The 17,280-nt window shown below is 38.6% G+C and overlaps 2 protein-coding genes across 3 annotated transcripts; both read left to right on the forward strand.

Annotated features, from left to right (window-relative positions):
* The first annotated feature begins 710 nt into the window (after positions 1-710).
* On the forward strand, positions 711-8,526 carry LOC106699921 (sterile alpha motif domain-containing protein 9-like). 2 transcript variants are annotated; one of them, XM_014472447.2, is made up of 4 exons: positions 711-821; positions 907-956; positions 2,124-2,184; positions 3,393-8,526. In XM_014472447.2, the coding sequence occupies exons 3-4, from the start codon at positions 2,181-2,183 to the stop codon at positions 7,994-7,996; spliced, it is 4,608 nt and encodes a 1,535-aa protein (XP_014327933.1). In that variant the 5' UTR covers positions 711-821; positions 907-956; positions 2,124-2,180; the 3' UTR covers positions 7,997-8,526. The 2 variants fall into 2 exon arrangements, with proteins under 2 accessions (XP_014327933.1, XP_023205301.1); XM_023349533.1 differs by having other exon boundaries at positions 3,396-8,526.
* A 419-nt stretch (positions 8,527-8,945) lies between these two features.
* gaa (glucosidase alpha, acid) lies at positions 8,946-17,169 on the forward strand. The gene is made up of 19 exons (XM_014472454.2): positions 8,946-9,716; positions 10,375-10,526; positions 10,646-10,811; positions 10,946-11,042; positions 11,809-11,928; positions 12,043-12,161; positions 12,539-12,670; positions 12,882-12,992; positions 13,089-13,202; positions 13,334-13,418; positions 13,803-13,920; positions 14,099-14,232; positions 14,346-14,497; positions 14,605-14,753; positions 14,849-14,990; positions 15,777-15,875; positions 16,139-16,303; positions 16,507-16,659; positions 16,784-17,169. The coding sequence occupies exons 1-19, from the start codon at positions 9,204-9,206 to the stop codon at positions 16,847-16,849; spliced, it is 2,787 nt and encodes a 928-aa protein (XP_014327940.1). The 5' UTR covers positions 8,946-9,203; the 3' UTR covers positions 16,850-17,169.
* Positions 17,170-17,280: the final 111 nt, after the last annotated feature.

Genomic DNA, 17,280 nt, shown 5'->3' on the forward strand with positions numbered 1-17,280 from the left:
ATTAACCAAAGTCCAAACATAAATCCAGTTTAGAATCTGCAAAAACAATATTGCTGTTCAAAGGTGATCTCCATCTATTTTGATCGAGCAATTTCTCTAAGGAATGTATGGGACCTGTTGGGGTTAACTAAATTAACCTATTTAAACTATAACAATTGGTTACATAGGTCATAGGTGGGTATTAAGGAAGTATTAATTGTTATAGTGCCCAGTCCCAGTTTTTACCCAATATTAAGCTAGATCACCTCTCTTCATGCAGTTTTATGAGCCTATCCTACAAACCTGCAAAATCTGATGGTTCCAACCAATTTTATCCCATAATCGGCTACTTGGAGGGGAGCGCAATAAAAATGCATGCTATACTTTTCAGATTTTTAGTAATGAAAAAGTTGAAAGCATTATTTTCCTTCCACTTTGTATTAGTTCATATTAAATTCCACTGAAATACTATAAAATATTAATCCACTACCTAATTGCCTGTAGCATTAAAAAAGAAAAAGTTGGTTAAAGGCTTGTTTCTTTATCTTAAGGCAATTCAATAACAGTTCCTATCAGTAAATATATTCAGTAGAACTGTAATTGCCCCGTTATATTATGACGTTTTGTGTCCTATAAAGGTATAATTATGATGTTCCGCCCTGTTAGTTTCCTCAAAACCGAAACTCAAGGCATCAGAGGCTCTGAGCATGCGCAGTACGGTCCGGAGCCCGGAATTTGACTCGAGTTGCAGCTGAATAGAAAAGACTCGGTTGGTCAGACAGAGCAGCTCTGGGCGGCAAAGTAACTAAAACCGTCTGTTTTTCTCGCGTTTTCCATCCAACGTAAGAAACGGGTTTGTTAATCTTTTTCCATATTTAACATTCCGCATCTCACCATTCATATAATCCTCCTCTGTTTTTTTTATAGCCTTGACCGAGCCTCATGGGACGCACGACTCACTCTGGAAATCTGCTGAAGTGAGTATTTCTGTACATTTAGGGAATTTTATCTAATTTTGTGGTCTGTCTGAGGTATTGATAATATAATTAGACTGGCAGCATGTTTTTGCTTGTAGCATGAATCAGCACTTTGCATTATGTTCAGCTCATTTTTTTGCTTTGTTTCTTTTATCTAGAAGTAAACTATAGATACTGTGTTACAGATAATGATTTGAATTGTCTGCTCTCATAAAGTGGTGTGAACAAGTATTTTCTCCTTTACTGATTGCATCTTTTTATGTTTGTTGTCCAACAAATGTTTCAGACAATCAGACAATTATCAGACGCAGATAATTTGTGTAAATAGAGAATCAGGTTTTCAAAAAAAAAAAAATTCATTTATTTGTAAACAAAAAGCTATGTGGCCCTATGTGAAAAAAAATCAGTCAATCAAATTTTATTTGTATAGCACCTTTCAGCAACAAGGTATTTCAAAGTGCTTTACATCATAAAAGCACAAAAATACAAAGTCAGAACACACAGTCAACATTACATTTTGCAGTCATTACACATCAGATTATTAATTAATGTTTCATGATTATATTTCAAAAGCAACTTCAAGCAGGTGGGGTTTTTAGTCTAGATTTAAAGGAACTGAGTGTTTTGGCTGTTTTGCAGTTTTCTTGAAGTTTGTTCCAGATTTGTGGTGCATAGGAGCTGAATGCTGCTTCTCCATGTTTGTTCCCCACCCTAAACTAATAACTGGTTGTTCTTTGCAAAATTGTTTACATTCACCCATTGTAAAGGCTTTTCAAGCAAAACAACTTGTTTAATGTCATACAACAAACAGATTTTAGTCCAGATTTTGATTAAGTCACTTCAAAACCTTCATTTTGTATTTTTGAGTATATACTTTTTAACTTTCTCCATCAGGATTTTCCTTACTTGAGGCATCAAAGCAGTGCCTGATCATAACACTGATACCATCATGTTTACTATAGTACTAAGTACATATATTTAGACTTTTATGTGTGAATTTTATGAATTCTGTTGTGTGAGTTAATACTCTTGTGTTTTTTTGTACTACTTGTGCCTTGAGATTGCCCCACAGGGACAAATATAGTGAATTGAATTAAAAGTTTGACTGTTAGTGTGACGTTGGAAATCATACTTTGCTGCATTCATGCATTATTATATTTTTTGCAGGGTGGAGATAATGAGATGCAAATGTCACAACTGAGGAAGTGAAAAAGAAAAAGAACCATGGGTAAGTTTACCTGCACTCAATATACAGTTAAATCATTTTATCATATGTTCTCATTGTCTAACATGAATTTTGACTTAGCATTTCTGGTTTTAGGTCAGTTAATATTGTCGATATTATTTTGCTAGATTTTCTATGGGACTAAGTTCAAGGCTTTGTGTTCAGTTGACTCAGGCGTGTTGGCTCAAACTTTGGACCAGCACGCCCAAAGTTTGGGTATGTTGGCCATGCCCAAACTTTGACTGTGTTGTCAGTAAGCCTCTTTGAAACTAGTTTGACGGCATGCTTGGGTTCATTGTTCATATGGAAGAGCTATTTGTGGTCAGGCTTAAACTTTCTGAGACTCTAAAGATAATCACGAGGTGTTTCCACAACATGTTCTTTCCCCATGATTCAATTTATTATGTAAAGTACAACGGTCCCTCTTACAACAAAACATTTGTACAATTTGATGCTGTTTCCCCCACCACAATTAAAATTGTGTTCTTTTAATGCAAATCTTCTCCTTCTGAATGCATTTGCCCAACTGTAATCTGGCTTTTTCAGCAATTAAGTCTTTTTGCGATGGATTAAAACACTGTTTTGCTAGCTTAAGCCAGCCTTTAAACAAGGGCTTATGGTTTTGGTCTGGAGGTGATTTGCACATTTTTCACCTAAACAAAAAATGTGTTTCATTTGATTCATATTGAGACACAGAGCCCATCTCTTTCCTAAATGGTATGATACCTAAACATATCCCTGGTGTTAATATTTGCATGTAATTGAACAGAGGAGTGTGGTGCTTTCAGACATCTGGTAATTCACCTCCAGGGAGGAACCTGATCTGTAGAGATTCACAGTTAGCTCCCTTATCTTGCCTGATTTCTTCTGCTTTTGTATGATATCACATAAGGAAGTGGTATGGTCCAGTTATTGCCTTCAAAACATCTACAGGTGTGTCTCCAGTTAACTCTTGTGAATTAACCTGTCAGAGGCTAATCAAACTTGTATGTTATCATTTGGGCTTTCACAAAGCACTAAAGGCATAGTAGACTTACGTAAACTTCTGAATTTGAAGGAAGTCAATAAAAATCTCTAGAAAATAAGTGAGATACAAACTTGGGTATGTGTGTAATGCTTACATGTGTCAACATGTAAACATTACAAAAAAAATAGTTTTTCTGATCTCTACAAAAAATAGAACTTTAAGTATTTTTGTCTCTTCTTTCTAGCAGAACACCTTGAGAAGTCACCTATAAACTGGACTGAGTCTGATGTAAGTGCCTGGCTGAGATCGATTGGAGTGAAGGAGCAATATATAAAAAAGCTCCATGAAGAGGAAGTAGATGGACAAACCCTGCTTGCTCTGACAGAGGACTTTTTAAAAACAAAGATTTGCATGAAATTGGGACCTGCTCATTTGGTTATTCAAAAAAGAGATGCATTGCTTAACTCTCAGAAGAACAAACAAATCACTAGAGGCAAAAGGTCTGAGTTGGAGCAAAAAAAATCAGTTGAAGGTTCTCAAACAGCAGAGGAAGGTTCTGAAGCTCCTGTCAGAGACAGAGAAGTTTCTAAAGAGAGACAAAATGTTCAGAAAGAATGTGTGTTGTCTTCAAAGGAGGACTGCAAACCAAGACCGTTTGATGAAGATGAGATTGATTTTATCTACTTAAAGCACAGAGTCCTCCAACCTGAATCAGGGGCTTTCAATTTAATATCTCCTTGCCATGAATACAAGTCTTTTGCTACAGCTGCCACACTGGACCGTACAAGACTCCAAGCAAAGTTTGCCAGGGAAGTTTTTAAATTCGCAACTGGTTGCATGAATATCAGATCAAATGGCACCATACATTTTGGCGTGATGGACAGCAAGGAGAATGAAGGATATGTGCATGGTGAGATAATTGGGATTCTCATAAAAGAAAAGGACATCTTTGTGGATGCTTTGGACCTCAGTGAAAAAAGTTTCCGCTCTGACAAGGAGCAAGTACTTCAGTGTGTGCGGCCGCCAAGGTTCATTGAAGTTATGGATCGAGAAAGTACAGAAAAGAGATATGTGGTGGAGGTAGACATTGTGCCTTTACTAAGCATTGTGAAGAATAGGGTGTATACAGTGCGCCTGCCAAATTTTAAAGAGGCGACCAACAAATTAGAGTTTGAGAAAGAAGTGATTTTTCGAAGGGTTGGCTCAAAGACTGAGCCGGTGAGTGACAAAGACTTAGGGGATTTCTACCAGAGAGTCAAGGATCGGGACACTCAAAGAGACGAAGCAGAGAAAAAGCAGTTTCTCATTGCTCCAGAGATCTGCCAAGATCTTGGAAGGAAGCTCACAATGCTCCTGACAAGTGGAAAGAAATTCATCACAAAAGACAAATGGTTCATACTAGTCACAAACAAATTCAAATCCAGCGATCTCAGTAATATCGACTGGCTGCTCAACATGAATGTGTTCTGTGTATTTGACTTTGACCCAGATTCAAAGATATCAGGTCTGTGCAGCAAGTACCTTGAGCACCATGCTGCAAACATGCATTTTCTGCAGAGCTACAGAATGCCTGCTGGCATGAACATAAAGGATTTCACCAACCACCTGCATCTGTTTGAGCAGACTAGCTGGATCTTTTGCAATGGCCGCTCCGATTTCAAAGGGAATGAAACGTCATGTGATGAAATGACCTGGATCAAGACAAAAATGACTTTCCTGCGGGAATCTGTGTCTCTAATCTGTAAACAAATCCTCCCAAAAGGGACATTTCAAGTCATTTTTCTGCTAACATCCCCTGTAGAAAAGCCACTCCTGCACACGTTTTATGAGTTTTTCACAGACATGGAAGGTCATGAGGACATAATCTGTATCTGTGAATGTGAAAAGAACTACCACAAGTGGCAAAGCTTTGCAGAGGGTTCCTGTGGAAAAGAAGCTGTTAACAACTCGAGCATTGTTGGGATGAAGATGAGTCATGTTAATGCAACCTTGCAGCATGTACAGACCATCAAAGCACACGTCAGGAAACACCTGCCTGTCTTTGTGAAAGGGACATGTCTTCTTGAAACACAGATAGAAGAGCAAATGTACTCCCTGGAAATTCTCACCGTTAACCATTGTGATGAAAGCACCAAAGAATTCATCAAGGAGGAGAAAGAAAACATTGAACAGCAGTTTTACCGAGGTGGGAGAGTCACCTGGCTCAATTTCTGGCTTGCTGACCACAAGTATGTTGAAGACGTAATTGAAAGAGATGCTTACCATGAGACATCCCGACTTCTTAATGATGTCTTGAAATTCAATGCTGATCAAACTCCTGTAAACTGTATAAACATTTACCATCACCCAGGAAGTGGTGGTAGCACTGTGGCAAGACAGGTGTTGTGGCACAACAGAAAGGATCTGAGATGTGCAGTTGTGAAGTCTTACCCAGCCTCTGTTGTTGCTCAGCATGCTGTAGAGCTAAGAGAATATGAAGAAAAAGATACACAGATGTGCCTCCCTGTGCTGCTTCTTCTTGAAGACACTGAGAAGGAATATATAGATGATCTGAGGAATGAACTGGAGGTTGCTGTGAACATTAAGCAAATCCAATATGGAACCCTTTGTTTCATCTTGTTGGGCTGCAGACGTTCCCACAATCCAGAGAGGAAATGCAAAGAGTCTCCGCTACAGAATGTGTCTGTAACCCACAAACTGTCTGATCAGGAAAAGAGAAAGTTTGCTGGTAAACGACAAACTCTCGAGGAACGCTATGCACCTAAGTTCATTTTAACATTTGTTTTGATGAGTGAAGGATTCTCCCAGGATTACATTCAAGACTTTGTGAAACATTTACTTCAGGATATTGATCAAAAATCTGTTGTGACTCATCTCATGCATTATGTTGCTTTGCTGAACACTTATGTTCAAAACTCTTTCATCTCTCAGTCTCATTGTGAAGCTTTGCTTGCCTTAACCGTTCACCTAGAGAGGTTCCGTCAGCATGCATTTGAGAGTTTACTCAGTGATCAGGCCAAGCTGGTGTTCTTGCACCTCAGAGATGACAAGACGCACATTGAATCAATCAGAATCATCCACCCCCTTGTTGCAAAAGAAATTCTGCAACAACTTCTGGGGGGCAAACAGACCCAAAGCAGACTGGCAATGAATTTGCTCTGCGAGAAGGTGCTGTTTGACCACCGATTTGGAAGGGAGGAGTATTTGACATTTTTGAGACAGCTCTTCCTAAGGCGGTCCAGAATCAGTAAAGGGGATGAAGTTGATACTTTCTTCTCTCCCCTTATTGAGCATGTGTGTAACATTGAGAAAAACCCCAACAAAGCAATTGAGTTGTTAAAAGAAGCCTTCGAGTGTTTCAATCAAGATCCGTTCTTTGCACAACAGCTTGCTCGACTTCATTACACCTACGAGAAGTTTGAAGAGGCAAAACACTGGGCGGAGACAGCAGCTAAGCAGCTGCCCAATAACTCATACATACTAGACACAAAAGGGCAGGTGTACAGAAAATGGTTCCAAGCAAAATGCAAAGCAATAGAAAATGAGAGCAAACCAAAGACGCCCCAAGACACAGTGGATGCAGTGGAGACCGCCCTGAAAGCTCTTGAGTGCTTTCAAGAATGTGAGAGGGCAGCCAATGCAGAGATGGAAGATGTTAATAGCAATGGTTTTTTTTCTGAGGTCGAAGTTGGGTGCAACCTACTCAAACTGATCTCCTCTCTTCAAGTGTTTGCAAACAGAACCAATGGCCACGCTGAATGTATGAAGTACTTGTTAACAGATTACATCCCAGAGGAACTCGACCGTGCCTGGGAACCATTTCATGGCCGTTTGAAGAAACTTCACAAAACAATGCAAGATGCCCTGGAATGGATTTCAGAGGACCTCAGCTACTTCCAGACAGACATTGGAGATGAAGAGGAGACTCTTGAGAGTCCTGAAGAAAAGATAAGTCATCCACTCGCATGGCTGGCAAAGAAATCTGCTGAATATGGCAAGTACTTCAGTGAAGCAGATTCTGCTATGCTTCTGAAAAAATGCCAGCCGATTGAAAGCAAACTTACACCTTTTCAGAAACGCATGATTATCTATCATCTTGGTGGAGGGAACATAATATCGATCCTTTCAAAACTAGCTGACCAAAAGGATGCAGTACGTCGTTTGGAGCATATCCTTACTCTATATCCCAGCAACCCATTAAAGGCCAAATTTACACAAGGGGATATTGTCAATTACATAGCAGCACACATTTCCCTAAACTGTCTGTCCCTTCAACCACAAAAAGCAGACCCGCTGAAAGAGCTACAAGCTCTTTGTCGCCAATTTCCAACTGATAAAAAGAAATGTTTTCCAAGTGCCTTGTTCTTGCTTACCATACTGTTCTGGCCTGAGGATAATGATACAGACCAAGAGAGACAAAGCAAATATGAGATTGTGCAGTCGGCAGTTGAGCACCTTGAAAAAGGCTACTGGGCCAAGATGAAAGACATTCCCCAGCGGAAAAGAAGAATCTACACCCATTTTTTCCTGGGAAACGGGAATGGGCTGGATAAATTTGTCCACAAGAGAAAGTTTGACAAAATCACAAAGGGGTTCTCGGTCTCTGAGAAGCGCCTGAAGTGGTTCAGCGGTGAGGCATGGAAAAGTCCCGAAATTGCCACCATGCTGAAACGTGTTTCTGGATGGACGGAGGACAGGGTGGTGTACCTTCAGGGTCCCCAGAAAAAAAAGTTTAATATCCTCCCTCTCTTTGTGCCTTCGGTGCCTCATGGTAATGAAAACATTACCTTCTACCTGGGATTCACCTTTAGAGGTCCCGTTGCATGCAACATTCTTGTCAAAAAGTAGCAGTCACAAAACAATTAGAATTGTTTGTGAGATTAGCATTTTATTAAATGCTAATCTCACAAAACAAGCTGATGCACAAGTTATTATGTTAGTTATCGAGTACTGCACTGTTGTTTGTTAGTGGTAAGGTTATTTATGGACATTTCTCACTGTTTGCTCTTTTTTGTATTTCTCAATGTATTTACATAAAGAAAATTTCATAAAAAGTGTTGACCACTATCTGCTGTTTTGTAATTGTATTGTACCAATATGTTTGTGAGCTGAATAACAATGTTTTCCATGGCTAAATCAAGAAAATCCTTAAGTGTCCAATATACTTTATGAAAACTGAAAAACCTAACTTTGCTAATTGAATGAATTATCATGCTGGAATATGCTGAATGTCAAATTAAATGAGCACTGGTTTTGTTACATGTTAAAGGTTTATGTTGTCTCATGAAGGAATCGTCGGAGCTTTTAAATGTGTTTGTTGTTCAAAGCCCTATTTGTAACATATCTGCATGCATTAAAAAGCTTTTTTAAAAACTGAAGTTGTATCATTTTGAATCTATCGAATTTGATACAAATTATTTCAGCTAAGCCCATGTTTTAAAGATAGACATGTCAATCATAAAGAAGATGAGAGAAAAATAATTAAAGATGTAGCGAAGTGACATTTATCTTTAATGTTTTTGCCTAAAGTTCTTGTTCAGTAGCATTATTATAATAAGGACAGTTCCTTCTAGCATCTAGATTTTTGTTTCTCCTCCAAGACTTGGATGTGGATGTCCTCTGACTTTCCATTTTTGATTGAATGTTTCATTATTTTTTATTGATGCAAATTAATCTAAAGTTGAGAAATATATACATTGTTTCTATAAATTTGTAGCAAAAATATTGTTCAACATTAAGGTAAAAATCGATCCATTGGTTTTGGTTAGGTTATGAGGCAGATTTATTGCGTTTTAGTTTGTTTGTCCTAGCACGCTTGCCTTACTGTTTTTAGCTTCTCTGTTGCTACCTCTGTAGCTGCTGTTGGCTTTAACATCGGTACGGCTTTATTACTCCTGTGGTTTCTTTTTGTTAATAACAGTTTAATTTCAATTATACATATGCCGCCGTGCTTTGGGACTTTTTTTTTATCGAGTCATATGTTTTTAATTAGCAGCAATAGCTTTGACATAGCACGGTGTGCTAAACAGGAATTTATTTAAGTGTTTTGAAAAGGATGGGTATTTTGTCTACCACAGTGCTCCTCCTTTCTCTGTCTTTGTTAGCGTGTTTATACAAGGATCTTTTGTTCAGCAATGAAGGCAGACTCGTTAGGTCAGGTCATTTTGATCATTATGAAGTCATGCTACGTAAAAAGCCTGGTTATTCTTATCCCAGAGAACCAAAGAGTGACATCCACCGAGATATTTTCCAAAGAACCGAAAATTCCAGAGAAACTGAATGCACCACAGCTCCAGAGAGTCGGTTTGACTGTGGCAGGGACAGGTTGTTGAGCCAAGAGGAGTGTGAGGACAGGGGGTGCTGCTATGCTCGTCTACCTGGATCTGCAGGACCACCCTGGTGCTTCTTCCCTGCCCTGTACCCAGGCTATGACATGGGACCCCTCACCCCCAGTGAGAAGGGTCAGACTGCCACCCTGACCAGGGCCAGCCCTTCCTACCTCCCCAAAGATATCGCCACTCTGAGCCTGGAAGTCATAGCGGAGACTGCAAGCTGCTTTCACGTTGTTGTGAGTATTTAAAATCAAAATGTGTGCAATTCTAATCATTTAAAGTGTTTTTGCACCCAACACGATTTCTCAGTGCTTTGCTTTGCTTAGAGCTTTCTTTCAGTTTGTGGTTGTTTCTGCCAGTAATTGAATATAATGCATTAGATTTAAATGTTATTATAGCCTGATTCTGAGTTTGTTTTACAGTACCCTCCAAAATCATTCATACCCCTCGAACTTTTTCCACATTTTTCACATTACACCCATTAACTTTTTATTTTATGAGATTTTATGTGTTAGAGGAGCACAATGTGGTGCATTATTGCAAAGTGGAATAAAAATGATATGTGGTTTTGAAAATAAGTAAAGTGAGATGTGCTTTTGAATTAAGCCACTTAATTTTTATAGTATTTGTGATGATGGAAGGTGAACCCGGTTTATTTCCAGTGTTTAAATAAAACCTCTAATTGACTCAGTTTACTTATTTAATTGGGTAACTTCTGCAGATAATTATTTACACACGAAATGAAATAACCAAAGAAAAAAAGGAAATGTTTAAGTGTATAAATGTCTCTTCCAAGACAAGCTCTATTTAAATAACTTTTTTCAGGACTTTTAATCCTTCACCTGTGATTATGTGAATGTTTTTGGGTTTGAGTGACATAAGTTTTCTCTGTAGTTAAAGGATCCATCCTCTCAGCGGTATGAAGTCCCCCTCCCAGCAGGTAGCTTTCAGACAGAAGCATATGCCCAGGATGTTCTCTACACAACCGAATTCCAGCATGATCCCTTCGGTTTCATAGTGCGACGCAAGTCCAATGGAAAGGTCCTGTATGTATCTCTGTCTTTAATCCCTGTGGAGGTCATGCATGCTCAGCCTTTCCTGTCTGCTGCCATTATTAGTAAGAAATTGATCAAAGATTATCTGTGTCTTTGCCTTCTGAGTTTAGTATGAACACCACAGTTGCTCCCTTGCTGTTTGCTGACCAATACCTGCAGCTGTCCACCTCTCTGGCCTCCTCCTTGGTGTCCGGCCTTGGAGAACATTACACCTCTCTCGTCCTGGACCTCAACTGGACATCATGGACTCTTTGGAACAGAGACATGGCACCACATGTGAGTCTGTTACAGTGAGTGCACCAACCTGAGTGCACCAAGTTGGTTTCCAAATATTAGCAGCAGAATGATATTCAGCAGAATGAATTATATGCATTCCTGCTATATATATAAACTTCTGTCTTTCACTACAGGCTGACACTAACCTCTACGGCTCCCATCCATTCTACATAGTGCAGGAAGATGACGGCTTAGCACATGGGGTTTTTCTTCTCAACAGCAATGCAATCGGTAGTCCTCTCTTTCCCTCTGCACATTGTTGTTGACATAAATTATTTTACCTCTCTGAAACATGTGCAAAATAATACATTTTCATGTACTGTCTCATCTCATCATCCAAACATTTTCTGATTATTTTCCATTTGACTGGTGCAAATTTCTTCACATAATTTTCCTACTGGATAATAAACATACTATTCTATAGTGCTTTGCAAAAGGTATCCATACCCTTTAGAGTTTTAGCATCTTTTTACGTTATTATCTCCATAATAACATATGGACTTAGACTTAGTCTAAGTCTAATTAGGGCTGTTGTAGATCATAGAAAAAAATACTGCATCTATCTTCAATTCATTTCTGACCTGCTTTCCTGTCCTTGATGAAAGATTACCACAGCATGATGCTGCTACTACTATGTGTCAACATAGGGACAATGTGTTCACAATGTTTTATTTTCTTTACAATAATTACATTTCACAAAGGAAATAAATACGAATGAAAACCCCACTTTTCAAAATTTCTTTTGAAACTATGGATATTTGTGTCACTTCTATGCACTAATGTGTGACTGGAGGATGTTGGATGTAGATGGAAAACAAAAAAGTAACCTAAAACAGAGGTTTTTAAATGTAAACTGAGATGCGTAATAAAACTCAGTGAAAGCTAATCAAAAACCTCCGTAATCTTTTTGTGATGTTTGTTTTTTTAAAGTCTCTACTCTGCGGACATATTGTATCTTATATATAGTATATGCAACTCCTTTGAAATGTCTCTGTAGAAGTGATACTGCAGCCAACACCAGCTCTCACATGGGTATCCACTGGTGGAATCCTGGATCTGTACATTTTCTTGGGTCCTGACCCTCAAAGTGTGACACGACAATACCTCCAGGTCATTGGTATGCATTTTCCTGTTTTACTGAGCTCTAGTAACACATATCCAAATAGTACGAGACATACAAGCATGTATGTGACTTGTAGCTTTTGAGTGGACATTATGGTTTTTTTTCCAGGGTATCCCATGATGCCTCCTTATTGGTCTCTGGGCTTTCATCTTTGTCGCTGGGGATATACAACTACTAATGCAACCCGCATGGTTGCAGAACGCATGCACAGTGCAAACTTTCCTATGGTAAATGAAACAAAACCACCTGCTATTTGTATGTAGGAAAAAATATACTTAGTCTTTTACACATTTGGATTGTTAAAAGTCCACATATCTGAGTTTAGTAATATGTTAGATTCTTAATTATGGCATAAATCTTGATTGCATGCAGAGAGAAGTGATCTGGAAAATTTTTGTTTTATTTTGTAGAAACATATTAAAGAACTTTAAAAATTAAGTTTGCAAATATTGCAAAAGGATCAGTAATTTTATTACTTTTATAATAATACAGACAGGATCAGTTATACCAAAATCAGTCGGACTTTGTAAAAGTCGAAAGTACAAATATTTTGATGCAGTTGCTTCATTTATTTTTGAGAGTATTTCATGTTTTTCACCTCCAGGATGTGCAGTGGAATGACCTGGACTATGCAGACAAGCGAAGGGTGTTCACCTTTGACCCTGTGCGATTTGGTGATCTTCCGGAGATGGTCCAGGAGTTTCATAAGAAAGGCATAAAATACATTCTCATTCTGGTAAGACATCTTTAAAATTTGACATTTTTAACTATTACAGTTTTTTTTTTATTAGAGTTCAGAAAGGAAGCAGGATCTACAACCATTTTTTCACAGCAACTTCAATAAAATGAAAGTAAAAGTAGTCGTTGACCAACTTATCCAGTAGATGGCAGAAAAACTCTTTTACAGTGAAACTCCAGTGTTTTATCTTGGTTTGTTTTTTCCCTAGGATCCGGGCATTAGCAGCACCAGCCCCCCTGGAACATACCCGCCTTTTGAAAATGGTGTGAAACGAGACGTGTTTATTAAGAATGCATCTGGAGACATTCTGATAGGCAAGGTTTGAGCCCATTTTTAGATCATTATATTGAGTCACCTGAGTACTAAGCTCTTCATTTACCTTCATATAAGCCAGGTGTTTGTCCCGTGCACACAGGTTTGGCCCGGCCCAACAGCATTTCCTGACTTCACCAAACCCGAGGCCAGGCAGTGGTGGGAGGACTGCATCAGAGACTTCTTCTCTAAAGTTCCTGTAGATGGTCTGTGGATAGTGAGTACACAAAAACAAAGAAGCATACTAAACAGATCATTGGTTTACATCTAAAGGACATATTTTCTGATTGAGTACTTACAAGCTTAAATCTCTAAAATAATTGACATTGTGCTGTTGCTTCCTACCAGGATATGAATGAACCGTCCAGTTTTGTCCAGGGATCAGTGGTGGGCTGCCCTGACAGCGAGCTTGAGAAACCACCATACACACCTAGTGAGTGTATTAGATACTTATCACTGGCTTGCAACTATAGTAGCCCAAAAAAGTATTCACACCTCTTGAATCTGTATATATTTTGGATTTTATTTAATGAACTAACTAAATTTAATGCACAATAGGGATGAATAAAAAGGCTTTTTTAGATTTTTATTTGTGAAATTATTTGAAATTAATGTAGTATATCTTTTCACATAACAATTCTTCACTACTTTATGCCACAGAATTACAATAAAATATTTTGAAGTTTGGGATAACAAAAAAATCTGAAAAAGTTGAAGGGGTAGTAATACTTTATAGCTGGAAATGAAAAAAAAAAAAAACTTTCTTTCCCCCAATTAGATTGAAGCTATAAATCTTCTCCAAATATCACACAAACAGGGGTGGTTGGAGGCCAATTGAACTCAGGAACCATATGTATGTCGGCACAGCAGCAGCTGTCCAGTCATTACAACCTGCACAATCTGTACGGACTGACTGAAGCGTATGCAACGCACAGGTCAGACTATAACCATGTTATTATTACTTGAATTGGTGTTACTCTAAAATAACACAAATTCACCAATTCAAGAATAAAGAGATAAAAACTACAATAAAGCAACTTCTTAACATGCAAATGTACAGTAGGTATTGGTTTTGCTTCACATTAATCCTGTTTACTATGTTTTCATTCTCAGCGCTCTCATGAACATTCAGGGGAAGAGACCCTTTGTTTTGTCTCGCTCCTCGTTCCCTGGCATCGGGCGATTTTCTGGAGTGTGGACAGGAGATGTGAGGAGTGACTGGGAGCAACTTCGGTTCTCCATCCCTGGTGAGTAAATGCCAAGTGTCAAAGGTCATGCCAGTGCATATTTGTGGAAATTTAGTCTCAATACAAACGTGCGCCAGAGTACAATGGTTTCCCTTTGTATTATTTTTACATAGCCGTTCTGCAGTTCAGCCTGTTTGGAGTCCCCCTGGTGGGAGCGGACATATGCGGCTTTGAAGGCAACACCAACGAGGAGTTGTGTGTGCGATGGATGCAGCTTGGCGCCTTTTATCCGTTTATGAGGAACCACAATGACAAGCCCAATGCTGTGAGACTCAAAGTTTATGTGATTGTTTTTATAGTGTAATGGGGATTTGTGAGCGTTTGTTTCATATTATGAGAAGTTTCCCTGTTTTCACTTGTCCTGTCCCTCAGCCTCAGGAGCCGTTTGTATTTGGGCAGAAAGCCCAAGCAGCCATGCGGACTGCGTTGAACCTTCGCTACTCCCTTCTCCCGTTCCTCTATACACTCTTCCATCGTGCACACACATCTGCTGACACTGTAGCTAGACCCCTCTTCATGGAGTATGTACTTTCTTCTTCTGTCCTTTTAATGTCACATGAAACTAAAATATCTCAACCCCTTTTCATTCCTTTCTCTGTGTTTTTGTAACTCTCAGGTTTCCCACCGACCCTCATTGTCGGACCATAGACCAGCAGTTCCTGTGGGGGAGTTCACTTCTCATCAGTCCTGTTTTAGAGCAAGGGGCAGTAGAGCTGAGTGCGTACCTACCTGCTGGCACTTGGTACCACCTGCACAGTGTAAGTAGCAGTGCAGTCTTTGTTACTTATGAAAGTGTTTACACCTTTTGAACCTGTTTATATTTTCATTTTACAACTACAACCACAAACTCTGATGTGCTTTTTTTTGGAAATCTTTTTACACAAAACATTGGATAAGTGCTTTTGTGTTTAGCTCCCTTTACTCCAAAACCCTCCATAAAGGTCGATGCTACCAATTTGGTTCCTAACTCACCAAAAGTAGTAAATAGAGTCCACTTGTGTATTTTAAATCACAGAATAAAGGTGCTCTGCTAAAATGAGACCAAAATTAAACCTTTTGGGCAAAGTGCAAAACCCCATATGTGGTGGAAAGCCCTCTGCAAAATATCTGAGACTATAATAAAAGATGAAATAGTTGTCATGTGTTTGAATGGTCCAGTCAAAGATCAGTGCTAATTGGTAACACATAATGCCTAAAGATTAAAATCAATTCTTTTCACAGGCTCTCTTTATCCATTCAGACTGATCTTGAGCTATTTTGCAAAGAATATCGGGCAAAAAAGATCAGCCCTTAAAAGGGCAAAGCAAGTAGAGAAATGTCTTGAAAGACAAAATAATGTTCTCACTTTTTTAATTGCAAGAAATGTTAAAAGTCATACCTAATTTTTTTTTACACATCACCATTACACACTACTACTGTTGGTCTATTACGTAGTACCTTGGTAAAATACATTGAAGTTTTTGGTTAGACAAAATATGAAATGCCATATGTAAAAATTTAAAAGACCTTTCTATTTCACTTATATCTCTTTTGCTTTCTCACAGGGTCAGCCGTTCCACAGTAACGGTCAGTACGTTCAGCTATCGGCCCCGCTGGGAACAATCAATGTTCATGTGAGGGAGGGGCACATCATCCCCCAGCAGGTGGGAGTCAGCTCTACAGAATTACAGAGAAAGTAGCTTGGATTTTATTTCAGTTTTTGTCTCGGCTTAATGGATAAAGTGAAAATTTGTTCCTCGTGTTTTAGTTTACAGGATTTGCTTGATAAACTGCACAAATCAGTCTGAAGGTTAATTCTGGTATGTTCATTAGCTTGATAGTGTCTTTCGTAACGTGTTGCTGTATTTCAATAAAAAACAAAAACTGTTTTGAAATACTGCATAATCTTCTTTTGTTTTCTGTGAAGGAACCTGCTTTGACCACAGCAGCTTCACGTGAAAACCATTTCTTCCTGACGGTGGCGCTGTCCACTGGTGGCTGGGCACGGGGGGAGTTGTTCTGGGATGACGGAGACAGCCTTAGAACTTTTGAAACACAAAATTATTGTTATGTTAACTTCACTGCTGGACAGGTAGGTACAGTGGTTAGCAGAAGTATTCATACCACCTTAACTAAACCCTTTCGAGACGTTTGAAGTCTGTTTAATGCACCTTAAGATGAGACTGAAGTTGTGTTTGATCTGGAAGTTTTAATCATTGTAAATCCTAAATATGATTAGGATTTTATTTGGACTCTGACTAACAGATGTGTTAAATTATTTCTGCTTTACTTCAGTCGCAGATGGTCAGCAACCCTCTCAACCTCAATGGAGCCTTGGCCAGTCTTCTTCTGGGAGGCGTCCAGGTGTTTGGAATGCCTTCACAACCTCTTTATGTCTTGGTTAATGGAGAGAAAGTTATAGACTTTACGTATAAGACTGACACAAAGGTGAGTTCTGGGTCAGACAGTACTTTTTGCTTTGATGCTTTTCAATTACAGCAAAAATAATAATGCCTTCCAGTTCACCATCTTGCAAACTGAACCACATTTATCTTTGTGCTTGTTCTTGTAGGTTCTAACAGTGACTCCTCTGGCCTTGCCTATGTCAAAGACATTTACAGTCCAGTGGGTTCTTTGATGCACCAAATTTATCATATTCTTTGCCTTTGCCCTGTCCTGCTAAAATGATTAGCTGCATTATTCTGTCATCACACCAGCAGATTTTCTTTAAGCCTTTGAATGTAAATTAAAAAGTCATTTATTTTTGTTTTTTTTAAATCAGGATCAGTTAGTGATATATAAAAATAGTTTTGTAAATATTGCTTTGTAAATAGTGTTTGTAAAATATGCAAAAAAAATGTATCTTGTGATTGTACTTTTTGACCTTGATAAGATGCTGCATTTGCTTGCTGGTAATACTTTATTACTCCTCAAAGTCAAGTCATTCCACCGCAAGATGCATTACTAAAAATAAATGCATTTAAAAAATTCAAATTACAAATTACTGAATTTGCCCTCAGAATTTATGGATTTATAAATTTCAAAGCATCAGAGTAAAGACAGATTAAT

Source organism: Xiphophorus maculatus, chromosome 16 (assembly GCF_002775205.1).
Source record: "Xiphophorus maculatus strain JP 163 A chromosome 16, X_maculatus-5.0-male, whole genome shotgun sequence".
Lineage (NCBI taxonomy): Eukaryota > Metazoa > Chordata > Actinopteri > Cyprinodontiformes > Poeciliidae > Xiphophorus > Xiphophorus maculatus.

Excerpts from the sequence above, each read along its gene's own strand:
- gaa (XM_014472454.2), top strand. The coding sequence starts at position 9,204 with ATGGGTATTTTGTCTACCACAGTGCTCCTCCTTTCTCTGTCTTTGTTA. Across the intron at positions 9,717-10,374 it reads CAAGCTGCTTTCACGTTGTT|TTAAAGGATCCATCCTCTCA; the intron begins GTGAGTATTTAA and ends TTTTCTCTGTAG. Across the intron at positions 10,812-10,945 it reads ACAGAGACATGGCACCACAT|GCTGACACTAACCTCTACGG; the intron begins GTGAGTCTGTTA and ends CTTTCACTACAG.